Consider the following 12,994-nt stretch of genomic DNA (forward strand, 5'->3'; position numbering starts at 1 on the left):
GGAAATCTACGAGCCGCGTTATCTGGGCACAGGGGGCGGCGGGTAGGCCGCGGAATTCTCCCACAGGCGCGTTTCTCTCCACCCCCTCCCGCCCGCGCGGACCCCGCAGGCACGAACGCCCGCCCACATCCAACGCCCCCCGCGGGCGTCAGGCCCACACGCCCGGAAGGCCCCTAGAGGTGACTCTCCCGGGGACCCCACCCCCGTTCCAGGCTGTAAGGACGCTCTCCCGTCCCATCCCCCGCGAAAAGCTCCGTGGTGAGATCCCCCTCTGTGCACCTTCCCATGTCTCCCCGTCCGGGACAGCGGGGAGTGGGCCGTCGCCTCGGGTTCCCAGCCCAGGCCTCCCGCGGGCCCGCCCCCAAGCACCCGGCACCGCACGCCCCTCCCCGCAGTCAGCACCCACCCGCGCGGCGGCGGCGGCTGGCGGGCGGCCGCCCTTTTAAATCCCCGGGCTCATTTGCATGGCCCCGCCCCCACAGTGACACGGCTGGCGCGGGCGGGCCCGTCCCCCCTGCCCCTGGGTCGCTCTTTTTAAGCTCCCCTGAGCCGGGGCTGCGCTCCTCTAATTGGGACTCCGAGCCCGGGCTATTTCTGGCGCTGGCGCGGCTCCAAGAAGGCGTGAGTTCGCGGCCCCTCCGGTGGCTTTTTTTTTTTTTAATCTATCATTTAATTAAATTATTTATTTATTGAGGCCGCGCACGGGCCGTGCCTAGCTTCCTGCCCCTCGCCATCCTTCGGGGGAGGGCGAATATTTTTGTCCCCCCGCCTGGATGTGACAGATAAATACCCCGCGGGGGCCTGGGCGGCGAGCACGCGGCGGCGGCGGTCTCTGAGCGCCTCTGCTCTCTCTCCCGGTTTCAGATCCGCATTTGCTACCAGCGGCGGCGGCGGTGGAGCCAGGCCGGTCCTCAGCGCCCAGCACCGTCGCTCCCGGCAGCCCGGAGCGCGCACCGCAGGCCGGCGGCCGAGCTCGCGGTGAGTCGTCCCCGGGGCCCGCGCCCCCGCCTGCACGCCGCCCCTTCTGCAAGCCGCCCAGGGCTGCAGCGCGCGCCTCCGGCTTTATTCCCAGGCCGGGGCTGCGCGAGCCGCCGGCGGGGGAGGGCCGCGCGGCGCGGGGGCGGGCGGCTGGGCCCGGCGGCGCGGGGAGGGCGCCCGCACCCCTTCCCCCGCGCCGCGGGCGCCCTGCGGGGGGCGGGGACCCGGGAAAGGCGCGCGGTGGGGGAGGGGGCGCGCGGCTGCGGCGAGCGCGAGTTGTGCACCCGGCAGAGCCCGGTGCACCTCGCGCGGCCGCCGCTCCCGCCGGGGCCCGGGCTGTGGGGGGGCGGGGAGAGGAACAGGCTGCGGCGCAGCAGGCGAGTGGGGGACTGGGTGCCCCCCGCAGCCTGGGGAAGTTCTAGAAGTGAGGGGGATGGGCAGGAACCCCACAATTCGGCCCTGTTCCCGCTCGGCCTTCCTCCCGGTACCCCCCTACGCAGATTGAGACCGAATCGCGGGCCTGGGTTTGGGGCTTCACCCCGACCCCACCTCTGGCCCGGCCCGCGCCTCTCAGGCCCCCAGGGCCGGGCCTGCCCTCCGCCCCCACAAACAGGTTTCTCTGCTTTGCAGGGCTCTGTTGGAACTAGTCCCTTTAACTCCCCGTTTCATTTTTTTTTTTTTTTTTTCTGGGGCTTTATTTTGCGGGGAGGGCGCGGAGGGAGGTGGCTTTCTTCCTCTACCCCGCGCCCGCGCGCGCCAGGTTTCCTGCCCCAAGGCGGGCTTGGGTGCCCCCTCTGGCAGGAAGTGGGGCCGGGTGCACCCGCGTGGCGGTGCATGCGGTCGGGGTGCACCAGTTTCCCGCGCCTGCGAGAGCTACTCGTGCCCCTCCCCCCGCGCGCTCTTGCCCCTGGTCCCGCCGGCCGACCTGCAACGGACCGGCGCGGACACTTGCAGAGTCACCCTGGGGCAGGGGGCGACACGCACTTAACCAGCCTCTCGGCGGTTAAGGAAAGTGGCGGGCTGGAGAGGTCGCCCGTAATCAACTCTGTCCTGCTCGCCAACTTGCTGTGTGACCTTGGGCAACTCCTCAGGCCTCTCTGGGCTACTTTTTTCCCGGAAAACAAGGGAGCCCATGCTGATTTCCTAGGGTCGTTCGCGTAGACTCCTTAAGCATTTGTGGAATACACATTGGCTGCACCGTGTACGGGGTGGGGGGGGCACGCTTGAGGCCCAGAAGGGCTTATTACAAACTGGAGGGTTCGGGTCGGGCCCTTTTAAATATGGCTTCCCCTAAGCCAGGCCTCTGATATTCAGAAACAGGTGGAAGAGACAAGCATTTCCCTTCGCCGGAGAGGGCCACAGGCCTTCATTCAGTTCCTGGAGGCCTAGACTTGCGGGGGGCGGTGTCGGAGAGTGGATTAGAGAGTTCCTAGTAGTAAGAGGTGGGGGGAAGCTCTAGATGATGCAAGAACTTTCCCGGAGACCCACCAGGATTCCCAGGCATGTTGGGCCCAGGCTTTCTGGGATTAGGGGCTAGCTTGGAGCAACTGGACCCCCCTCTGTGAGGGGGGCCTTCACAGACCTCATGTGAGGTCAGCACTCATTTAGGCTGATTAATTTTGATGTTTAGTTTGAAGGGGAACCTGTGGTGTAATATAAGATTCTAATCACTGCCTGTAATTACAGAGCAGGCCAAGCCACTAATGACGGAGCAGGATAAATCACCAACCACCTTGTTTAAAAGGGTCTTCAAGTCTGAAATATTATAAAATAGAATAATTACCAGACAAAGTCTCGCCGTCTGGAGAATCTTGAGCCTTGGGGCCTCAAGCCCTCCAAAAGTCACAAGTTTGAGGAAAAAAAAAAAAAAACCAAAAACCCACAAAAAACTTTTTTTTCCCCCTCGAGTTAAAATTGGAAATTGTCTGAAAATCTGAAAAGGGGAAAGAAAAGTCATTTTCGAACGTTCTAGTTCTCGTTTTGATTGGAGTGAGGACTTCCTGTTGTGGACCTATTTTCACTATGATCTGGTTTGATTCTTGGCCTCAGTGTGGAAAGGTAGTTGAGGTAAATGTCTTTGCATTCCCCCCATTTTATAGGTTGAAGGTCTGTTAGAAGCGAAGGGGTTGGTTACCAGGGAGGTGGAGAGCCATGGATCTGCACCTGGGAAGACAGGGGGATCGGACCAGATGTGGGGAGGACCCTCACCGTCTTTTTTTAAGCTTCTGGAAGAGGCTACCAAATAATGGGGTGCCGGGTGCTCCTTGCAGTGGGAGGTTTTAGGTAAACTCACAATTAGTGGGGCTGATTAAATCCAAATGGGCCTCTAAGAAGAGGGAAGATGCTAGGGGAAAAAAGCAAGAAGCTTTGAGGACCAGCCCTGCAAGGTGGGGAAGGGCAGCTAGGATCCGTTTGAAGGAGCTCAGGGGAGACCCAGGACCCAAGGGGAAGATCTCATTTGACTCCAGGTGGTGTGTTTGGCTTTCTTTTTCTCCCTCCACTACAATTTCAACCATCTTGCCCAAATTATTCTCAGCCTTGATTCCCCAAGGCTCTACCCTGGGGAGAGAGCAGAGAGGAGAGCTAAGTGGTGGGGTGGGCACAACCCTGGCCCGGTGATTGGTGTGGAGCATCGAGGTTGGGCCTGAGGCTTGGGCCATGGTGGGTAGGCCACGCTGGTGGCCTGATGGCCCAGGGCTTAACTCCCTCTGCTAACCTTCCCACCCTTGTTGCCTGTGAGTCGCTCAGGCTGGGTTTTCTCTTAGGGGAGAGGGGAGCTGGCTAGAGAGAGGGACCCCCTGGGGAGCATGAGGACCCCCCATCTACACCTTTGTTCAGGTGGCCTCACCCACAGAACCACATCTGAGCTGGCTGTGCCTTTTGGGCCTGGGCCCTGTGTGGGTGGCAGGACAAAGCATGCTTCTGCTCGAGAGATAAGGAGCTGATTAGGGCCAACGGCCAAGCCCCACCCTGTAGCCCGCGCTGGGGCTGGGCAGACCCCGATTCTCAGCAAGCAAGGGTATCCCTGGGGAGAAGGCAGGGTCCCCCAGTGCCCTTTGAGGGCACTGGTGGTGGAGGGGTTGGGAGGGGACCAAAGCAAGGGGTTGTGTTTTTTAAACAACTTTGCCTGCTTCCCAGCATCCTAGCCATCGCTTCTTCACCTGCTCCAGAGAGAAGGGAAGATGAGTGAGTCGAGCTCGAAGTCCAGCCAGCCCTTGGCCTCCAAGCAGGAAAAGGACGGCACTGAGAAGCGGGGGCGGGGCAGGCCGCGCAAGCAGCCTCCGGTGAGTCCCGGGACGGCGCTGGTAGGGAGTCAGGTGGGTGTCCAAACCTTTGCCTCGGTTTACCTCTCTGGGTTAGGAAGGTGCCAGGTGTCTCTGCAAGTGAAAACTGGAGCAAAGGGCTGCAGAATCATTGCTCTGTGTGTGTGTGTGTGTGTGTCCTCGTCCTCCAAAAATGCACCTGGCATGCGCTGACCCTGGTCAGATCCTGAGACCCACGGAGGGAAGTGGGGGCTGAGAAACCTTGAGCCCTGAGCCCGTGCCAGATCATCCAAGCCGGAAGTGACCCCATGGTTGCCTGGGCCAGTGCCCCCACCCTGCTAAACTACCCACGCTTTACTCCCAGGGTGTTGCGGACCAGGGCCTTTATAAAAACATAGTTAAGATGAGTCGTATATACGTACAAGTTCCGGGTTTCTAATCCTGAGAGTCCTTCTACGTACTGCTCTGTCCAGTCACCATAAACATTTCTAAAGACTTAACTGTCGGTTTCTGGACTTCCTCATCCCAGGCCCTAACAGAAAGGTCCTGGGCCGGCACCTGTTGGGGGCCTCTCCTCGCAAGGCCCTGGGCCAGGCTCCGCTCCGGCCCTGTAAAAAACAAAACAAAACAAAATGGAAGCCTAAAGACTTAAAAATGTGGGGAAGTTGGCGAGAGAGTGAACCTGGGAACCGTGGTGCTGTCCTCCACTGAGGTCGCATGTAGTTAGAAGGCCAGCCCCGGGGGTGCCTGGGTGGCTCAGTGGGTTAAACTTCTGCCTTTGGCTCAGGTTATAATCCCAGGGTTCTGGGATTGAGCCCCGCATCAGGCTCTCTGCTCAGCAGGGGGCCTGCTTCCTCCTCTCTCTCCCTGCCTGACTCTGCCTACCCATGATCTCTGTGTGACAAATAAATAAAATCTTAAAAAAAAAAAAAAAAGAAGACCAACCTGGCACTTTGGGGCACGCTGGGGAGCCTGGCCTCTGGCCTGTCAGGCTTGGGGGGGCTACCTGGCATGATGTGGGGATCTTGGATTCTCTCGGGCGGCGGCTGGCAAGGCCCAGCTTATGTCCCTTTCCCAGGGAAGAGGGCAGGAGTCGAGGTCTGCCCTTGCTCTCTCAGCGCGGTGGGCTCTGGGCTTCTGCATCTGTAGGATGGAGAGTGTGGTCTGTACGGGCTTCGGGGGGACGTGAGCCATGAGGAGGCTGAGAGGTGGGCTTCCAGAGCTCCCAGTGTGGGGAGGGAAGTCATTCTCTGTCCGGTTCCCATGGCCTCCACCCTGTGCCTGTTAGCTGGGGCCCGCGGAGGGGTGCCCGAGTGGGGGTGCTGGGTTACAGGACCATGGTGGCCCTAAACAGCCTGTGGACAGCCGCCCTGAAACCGTAGCTGATGTGCCTTCACTGCCTGGCTTCTACGCCTCATGCAGCAGCTTCTTACTCTGTTGGGCTTATTAAAATTTCACCGGCAACCACGGTAGGGAGCTCTGGGTTTCCGACATGTGGGCATACTTCCTTCTCTGAGGGGTGGCCTGGAGGGAGTCAGTTTGCAGGGAGAGGCTGGAGACTCTCTCTAACGGGGTGAAGGGGGCATCCTTTCCCCTCTTCAGCATCCCTCACAGTGGGGAGGCAACTGTCTTGGCCCAGTGCTGGCCACTTCCACACTCTTCATTTAGTCTCTGGATACCCTGTGAGGTGTCTTGTCACCATTTACGGTTGAGGAAACTGAGGCCCGAGCATCCCGCATCTTGCCCAAGAGCTTCGAGCCCCGTGGTGCCAGAGCTGCCTGATGGTGTCTTTGTGCCCCTGTGCTGCCTTTCCCTCTTCTGCGTTATTGTCCTCCTGTTGGCGCAGGGAGGCTTGGGAGGAGCTTTGCAGAAGATGGTCACTGTGAGAACTTGAATCACAAGGGCTTGTCTGCTCTGGTGCCTGTGGATTTCTGGGTCGGGGCACTGGCTTGCTGACTCCGTCTTGCTGGGGTGAGGGGAGAGCGCCATGTATTTTGAAAGGGGTGGGACAGGTGGCTTCTGTGTTCCTGATGACTCCATCTGTCTTTGCAGAAGGAACCCAGCGAAGTGCCGACACCTAAGAGACCTCGGGGCCGACCAAAGGGGAGCAAAAACAAGGGTGCCGCCAAGACCCGGGTAAGGATGGAGGAGGACGGCCCCCCCTCTGCCCATGGCCACAGCTGGGGGAGGTCTAAGAAGGCACTGGCTTGTCCTTATTCTGTCCCCTGCCCTCTCTTTCCTGGCATGGGTGACAGGGGTTCTTGGCTGATTGGGGAAGGCAGGGTGATGACCGAAGCCTCACTTCGGGGGAAATCAAGTCAGAATTCCCATAGCTTTTGTCATCTGGAAACAGGCGAATCGGGAAGAAGGAAGGGGTGGTTCCACCAGTCCCTGCGTGGAGAATGTTCCATTCGGGGGTCCCCCTGAATCCCAAGGGAGTGGGGATAAGCAGGGAAGGGCAGATTCACAGTGGCAGCAGTCTCAGAGAAATTGTTTTGTTTTTTATTTTTTTTCTGAGACACGACTCATATCCTCTGAGTCATGGGTGGAGGAGGGAGTGGGGGGCGTGTGTGTATGTTGGGGGGGTGCAGTGTGGCTGGCCAGTCATCACCAGCTGGACTCGGGTGGGCCTGCTGGGATGAGAGTCGCAGGCTGCCCTAAGCAGAGGTGGGGAGCTCTGCCCCTCCCCACCAGGGCACTGGTGGTTGCGTGAAGACTGAGGGACGTTTTTGACTTAGTGGATCTTTTCTCTGACCATCTAGAAAACTACCACAACCCCAGGGAGGAAACCAAGGGGCAGACCCAAAAAACTGGTAGGTGAAGGGATGGCAGTGGTGTGGTTTGCTGGGGAGGATGTTTAAGGATGGGGGATACTGAGTCCTGTGTGCTCAGCGTGGAAGGACCACTCTGCCTGGCCTGAGCCGGGAGTAGTGGGACATTGTCCCCTTCCCCAGGCCTAGAGGGAAAGGGATTTGTGTGTGGCCCAGGGTCCTGACACCCAGCCCAGGGCTTTTAAAGGGCTGTATCCCTGAGAAGCAAGGGGTCCCAGGTACGAATCTGCCCTAGCCAGGGGTGGGGCTCCTTCTCTTTCCCCTGTTCCTAGAACAGACTCAACTTCTAGGGGGAACTTGGAGGCCATCTAGTCCCCTTCTCCCACCCCAGCCCCATAATAGAAGTGAGGAAAGAAGGCCACAGGAGCAGAGCGCAGGGTCTGTCCTCACCACCGTCTTAGGCGGTCTTGGGTAGGGAGGAGGAGACAGCCAAGGAGCTCAGCCCTAAGCCGCGCTGGCAGTGCTGTGTGGGAGTGGAAGGGTGATCCCATATGGAGGCCCCTCCTCACTGGGACCCACCATCCATTTCTGAGCCCCCAAATAGCTGCTAATGGAAGAAGGTAGGTTGAGTCAGGAGGCTGCCTCTGGGGCCTCCACTGAAGTCAATGGCCACCGCAGCCTTGTTCTTCCTGGCCCTTTTCTGTCCCTCCAACCTGCTCTCTGAACTCCCTGAGGCCTTCATTCCTCGAGCTGAGCCACCACCAGGGTGAGGAGGGGGGTCAGGGGGTGCTGGCTGGGCCCCAGGAGTGAGTAACAGGAAACAAGTTGTTTGGGAGTTTGAGCCTGGCACGGGGGGCCGCAGGCCCGTGTGGTGTCCCAACATTCCCGCCCAGTGAGTGAGCCCCGGCACCACACACACTTCCCCTTCCTCCCCGCCCTGACCTGAGGTCAGTCCGAGGCCTGACTCCATAGCCCCTCAGCTGCCCCTGCAGCCCAAGGCCACCTGGTTCCCCAGCGAGGCACCCAGCAGCCACCTCTTCCCGTTTCCTCTTCCTGGCCACCTCTCCCTTCCCCTCCTACAGAAAGCCAGTTACCTCCTCACTTCCCTGAGCTGGGCGTTGGGGTGGTGGGGGGGGGGACAGGCCCTGGGGCCAAGGGGGCCTGGCTCCTTGCGGGAGCAGCCTGTGTGTGGGGTTTTTTCCCTCCCTTTAAATTCTTCCTTTTTTATGAATGAAACTGGGCCGTGGAGGTTGCTGAGTCACTCACACACTCAGCCCTGACTCATCCCCCTTCTGGAGAGCCAGGGAACCCAGGGAGGGGTGGGGGCCCTTCTGGCCTGTGCCCCCACCCCCCAGCACCACCAGTGGGGTGCAGGGGGCAGGCCTGGCACTCCTGCTGACTGGCCTGCCTGCCTCCTGCCTCACAGGAGAAGGAGGAAGAAGAGGGCATCTCGCAGGAGTCCTCCGAGGAGGAGCAGTGACCGCGCCGTGCCGCCTGCTCCTTGGCCGAGGAGCGATTTTCCTTCTGGGACTGGACAGCTCCGCTCCGCTCCCACTGCCCCCGCCCCCTCCCCCAGACCCCTCCTTCTCCCACACCACCACCACCACCCACCTGTGCCCTCGCTGCCACACTACACAGCACACCAGCCGCTGCGGGGCCCCAAGGCCCAAGTGGGGAGCAGTTTCCTTTGGTCTAGGTTTCCAGCGACCCCTCACCTACACGCACACTCAGCTCCAGACACAGCGACCCCCAGTCTTGCGGCACCCTGCCCCCTGCTGTGTCCCCACACCCTGCGGTGGGGACGTTGCTGACTGGGCTCTTGGTTTGGGGGGGGGTCCCTTCTGCTTCCCCATTCTTCCCTCTGGCTTCCCACTGAGGGGCCTGGGAGGGCTTCCCTGGCCTTAAAAGGGGCCCCAGGCCCCATCTCCTGATCTGCTCCCCTCCAAAGCACAGGCAGCGGCAGGTATGGCCAGTGGGGAGGGGTGCTGGGCCCTGAGATGCCCCCCACCCCACCCAGCCTGTGTCTCACTAGGTGCAGCTCACACCCACTTTTCTTTCTTCCTCCCTTGCCTGGTCCTTGCTCTAGGTGAGACAGCCCCCTTTGGGCATAGGAAGGAAGGCAGGAGGGGTCTGAGCCCCCTACCCTTTCTAAATGGGCTCCACCCCACCCCCTCACCCTGGAATCTATTGCAGTGAGGGAAATGCAGTCCCCCCTTTTTCCAGGTGAGGTCCCGGAGGCCTAGGCTCCCTGCCACGGCCTCCCCAGGTGGGCTGGAGCCACTGCCTAACCCCCTCCGCTTCCACCTTAGGCCTCAGTTTCCCCCTTCCTCACATGGGGCACTAATAACAAGGAGCTAGCCTTGCCCACTCCCACCCTTCTGCTCCTCCCCACCCCCCAAGGTTCTGGTTCCATCTTTTCCTCTGTTCACAAACTACCTCTGGACAGTTGTGTTGTTTTCGTTCAATGTTTCCATTCTTAGACATCCGTCATTGCTGCTGTGACCAGCGCCAAATGTTCATCCTCATTGCCTCCTGTTCTGCCCTAGGTCCCCTCCTCCAAGGCACTCTTAGGGGCAGGGGCCCGGGGCAGCACAGGCTGGGTTACCGACCACCCCAGTCCCAGGGAAGGTGGGGCCCTGCCCCTAGGATGCTGCAGCAGAGTTGGGGGGGGGCCTGTATTGACCGTCGGGTGTAGAGGCTACCTTCTCCCCCCTGTTCTGACGGGGAGGAGGTGGCCATTATTTGTCCCAGCCTGGGGCCCCCCCATCTGGTTTCCTATTTGCAGTTACTTGAATAAAAAAATATCCTTTTCTGGACCGGAATCCTGTGGTGGGTTATCTGGGGTAGGTAAGAGTGGAAGCCAAGGACAGAGTTGGTGGGGGTGGATCTCCGGGGAGGGGGTGGGGAAAGCCTTAGCTCCAGGGACAGTAACAAGCCTCTCTTAAAAAAAAAAAGAAAAGAAAAGAAAAAAAAAACACACCCCTAGCCACAAAACAGTTTATTTACAAAATATATATACTGAATACTATACATTAGGCCCTGTCACCATGGAAACAAATCCAAAGCCAGGTTGGGGAGGGCTCAAGAGAAAGGTGGGGCCTAGGAAAAAAGTCTCCCAACCACCCTTCCAACCAGGCAGGAAAAACTTGGATTAGCCTGGTGGGGGGGAGTGGGTGGAAGGCTCAGCCCACCAAGGATTGAAGGTCTGGGCAGGGGAAGCGAGGTGCAGCCTGGATGGATGAGAGGAGACCCAGTTCCCAGCAGGGGGAGCTGGGTGAGTGCAAGTGGGGAAGGACACCGCAGGCCCCCGGAGCACTCCCAAGTGCCATGGTTCTGGAGAGCAGGGGGGTGGGGGTGAGGTCAGGTCTTGACGTCCAGCAGGGGCATCCGCTTGTGCTGGTAGCCACTCTGCCAGCCGTGTACCACCTGTGGGGGCAGAGACCGGGCCGCAGGGTTGGGGTCCAGGGCAGAAGCTGTGGCACCCATGGCAGGACAGCCCACTAGCCCTGGCCCACATAGGGAGGTCTGAGGACAGAACCTGGCTCTGGGGAATAAGACAGCAGGTTGCCCCGCTGACTGTTCTGCACCCACCCACCCCCCAGCACTCACCTTGGGGTCCCCCACATCCGAGAGCAGCTCCTGCTCAGCCTCATGCAGCTCCTCTGCGGGGTCGTAGCTGTACATGGGGAGCAGGTGATGGCGAAGCCGGTCCACTCTAGGGAGCAGGGGAGGGCACTCAGCCCAGGGGAGTCCCACTCCCAACACCTAAGGCCCTGAGGGCCTTTGGGGGCACACTACGGTTCTGAGAATACATGCCCGTTCTAGAAGGGGCCCCTCTTCAGTGGGTTCCAAGCCCAGTTTGGGCAGGAAACCCTCACAGCGGGGTGTAGGGAATTTTGGGCTGGTATAAGGAAAGCCCAAGGGCATCTTAACCTCGGCTGTAGAGAACCAAACCTATGGGAAGAAACTTGTGAGCCAAATGCAGGGGAAGTAACACTGGGGACAGGGACACTCACCGCTTTTTCTTCTGGACATACATTACCTGTAACAGAGACACAGCGCTGTGCAGGCTGCTGAGCCCAGGACGGCCCACGAGAGACCCACCTCTACCCCTTCACCCATCACAGCAGGACAGCGGAGATGAGCGGTGCAGGTTCACCAGCCCCACCGTCCCCACTCCCAGCCGAAGTGTGGGTGTGTATGTGTGTCCATGGGGGCTCCTTACCACAACCACCACCACCCCGACCAGGGTGATGAGGAAAAAAGGCCCCAACACGTAGCCCACCATGGAGTCGCTGTTGGCCTGGGGGGCATTGGGCACTGTAGTGTTACTCATGACATCAGCAGCCGGAGGGCTGGGTCGTCAGCATGAGCAGTGGGGCCTCGGGAGGGCGCCTCCACCGGGCTCCCTGCGGAGGAGAAAGGGAGGTGATTTGTTTGACCCAGGGTGCCATCCAAGCTCTGGATACCTCTCCAAGAGCTGGTGATGTATCAAAACTTAGGTCAGGCCCTGGGACGAGAGATCCTCCAGGTCAGTGTGCTGGGTTTAACCCTCCAGTGACCAGGGAAATCCTGGGTGTGGAGGGCACCAAGGGGAGGCCCAGAGTGCTGCCCGGCTTCTGTCCCCAAGCCAGGGTGGAGCCCAGCTCAGGTGCTGGCCAAACACTAGCACATCTCCTGGGAAAAGCTTAGATCTACGTTTGGAGCTCCTATTCCGACTTCTGGGGACACTGGGCAGCCAGTGGAGCAAAAGGGGGAGATCTGACAGATATATGAGGGTCCTGCGCTATGGGGCCTCCGGGTGAGGCAGGAGCATCTGAAGGAGCCTGCCCCAGTCCCGGTCCAATACCCCCACTTAGGCTACAGGCCTTCTCTGTGCCCTCCTTGTCCCTGGTGTGACTGCGGACATACAGCCAGGACAGCCTCTCCTCCACTGTTATCGTGCCAGGGCGGACACGAGTGGGCAGGTATCTGCGAGGTGATGTCACCTCCCTCTGGTCCCCACCCGGGGCTCCGCCCAGGTCCCTCCCCTCTTTAGCGTGGGCTGACAGGCAGAGGTGAGAGGGTCAGCTCCCATCGACAGATGCAAGGAGACTGCCGATGGGCTCCTGTACGCAGACCCCAAGGTCCCCGACCCCGCTTCGCTTGGGTCTCCACTGGGGGGGCAAGGTATGAACTACCTGTCCCGGTGTCCGTGGGGGCACCGAGCTTGCACGGTCGCATGCACGCCGTTCCACGGTCGAAGGGACCTGCCGAGGTGGGGCGGATGTCTGGCCGCTCCCAGGATGCGGACCAGCATGGGCGAGTGGGAGGTATAGTTCCCACGACGCTGGGCGGCTCAGGCCGGGGAAGGGAGGTTTGGGGGCTGCAGGGACGGCCCGGACATCCCGGAATCCCGGCAACCCGAGACGTGGACCCGCGCCGGCGCTCTGCAGCCCATCCAACCCGAGCATGCCTTACCTCCCGCCGCTGCAGCCCGGACAGGAACGCCCTCGGTTGGCTCCCAGGCCCCGGAAGAGCCGGCAGGCGCGTGATCAAAGGACCCGGGGAAATGGGCGGGGCCTCAGCCCCGGGGCGCAGCCAATCCAGTGGCGGAAGGCTGCCGGCCCGGAGACTTCTGGAGCGGCCAATCCGGAGCTGGGGGGTGCGCGGGGCGAAGGCGGGGAGGGCCGGGGTTGCAGGGCCCACCCCGCGGCAGCAGGGGGCAGGCGAGCGCCGCGCAGCGGGGGGAGGAGAGCGCGCGGGGAGGGGCGGGGCAGCTTCCCGGCGTCCCCCGGGGCGGACCCCGGCCGTGCGCCAGCGCTGGGGAGCTCTGGTTGCAGACTGCGGCCGGGCGTTGCTTCCTCGTCCTCCCGGGTGGAACCCAGGTGTAGGGCCAAGCCACACCCTGAAGCTTAGTCCCGGCGAGCGGCGACTAGCCGCTCCCTCCGCCGGTGGGGCTCTGCTCGGGTCCCCCACGGACTCCATTAGTGTTTGCGGAGC

At 60.9% G+C, this 12,994-nt stretch overlaps 2 protein-coding genes across 7 annotated transcripts; one reads left to right on the forward strand and one right to left on the reverse strand.

The window, feature by feature from the left end:
• The first annotated feature begins 537 nt into the window (after positions 1 to 537).
• Positions 538 to 9,828, forward strand: LOC111152215 (high mobility group AT-hook 1). 3 transcript variants are annotated; one of them, XM_022510610.1, is made up of 6 exons: positions 538 to 621; positions 865 to 978; positions 4,117 to 4,295; positions 6,294 to 6,377; positions 7,004 to 7,054; positions 8,439 to 9,828. In XM_022510610.1, exons 3-6 carry the CDS (start codon positions 4,161 to 4,163, stop codon positions 8,490 to 8,492), a joined length of 324 nt encoding a protein of 107 aa, XP_022366318.1. In that variant the 5' UTR covers positions 538 to 621; positions 865 to 978; positions 4,117 to 4,160; the 3' UTR covers positions 8,493 to 9,828. The 3 variants fall into 3 exon arrangements, with proteins under 3 accessions (XP_022366318.1, XP_022366319.1, XP_022366320.1); XM_022510611.1 differs by having other exon boundaries at positions 6,297 to 6,377; XM_022510612.1 differs by having other exon boundaries at positions 4,117 to 4,262.
• Positions 9,829 to 9,995: 167 nt separating this feature from the next.
• Positions 9,996 to 12,550, reverse strand: LOC111152214 (small integral membrane protein 29). 4 transcript variants are annotated; one of them, XM_022510609.1, is made up of 5 exons: positions 12,473 to 12,550; positions 11,238 to 11,421; positions 11,029 to 11,054; positions 10,622 to 10,688; positions 9,996 to 10,438 (listed from the first exon to the last, which is right to left on the reverse strand). In XM_022510609.1, the coding sequence occupies exons 2-5, from the start codon at positions 11,346 to 11,348 to the stop codon at positions 10,373 to 10,375; spliced, it is 270 nt and encodes an 89-aa protein (XP_022366317.1). In that variant the 5' UTR covers positions 11,349 to 11,421; positions 12,473 to 12,550; the 3' UTR covers positions 9,996 to 10,372. The 4 variants fall into 4 exon arrangements, with proteins under 4 accessions (XP_022366317.1, XP_022366315.1, XP_022366314.1 ...); XM_022510607.1 differs by having other exon boundaries at positions 10,622 to 10,727; XM_022510608.1 differs by having other exon boundaries at positions 10,245 to 10,438; positions 10,622 to 10,727; positions 12,193 to 12,485.
• Positions 12,551 to 12,994: the final 444 nt, after the last annotated feature.

This window comes from Enhydra lutris, unplaced genomic scaffold, assembly GCF_002288905.1.
Source record: "Enhydra lutris kenyoni isolate GAN:26980312 unplaced genomic scaffold, ASM228890v2 scaffoldscaffold28, whole genome shotgun sequence".
NCBI classification, from domain to species: Eukaryota; Metazoa; Chordata; class Mammalia; order Carnivora; family Mustelidae; genus Enhydra; species Enhydra lutris.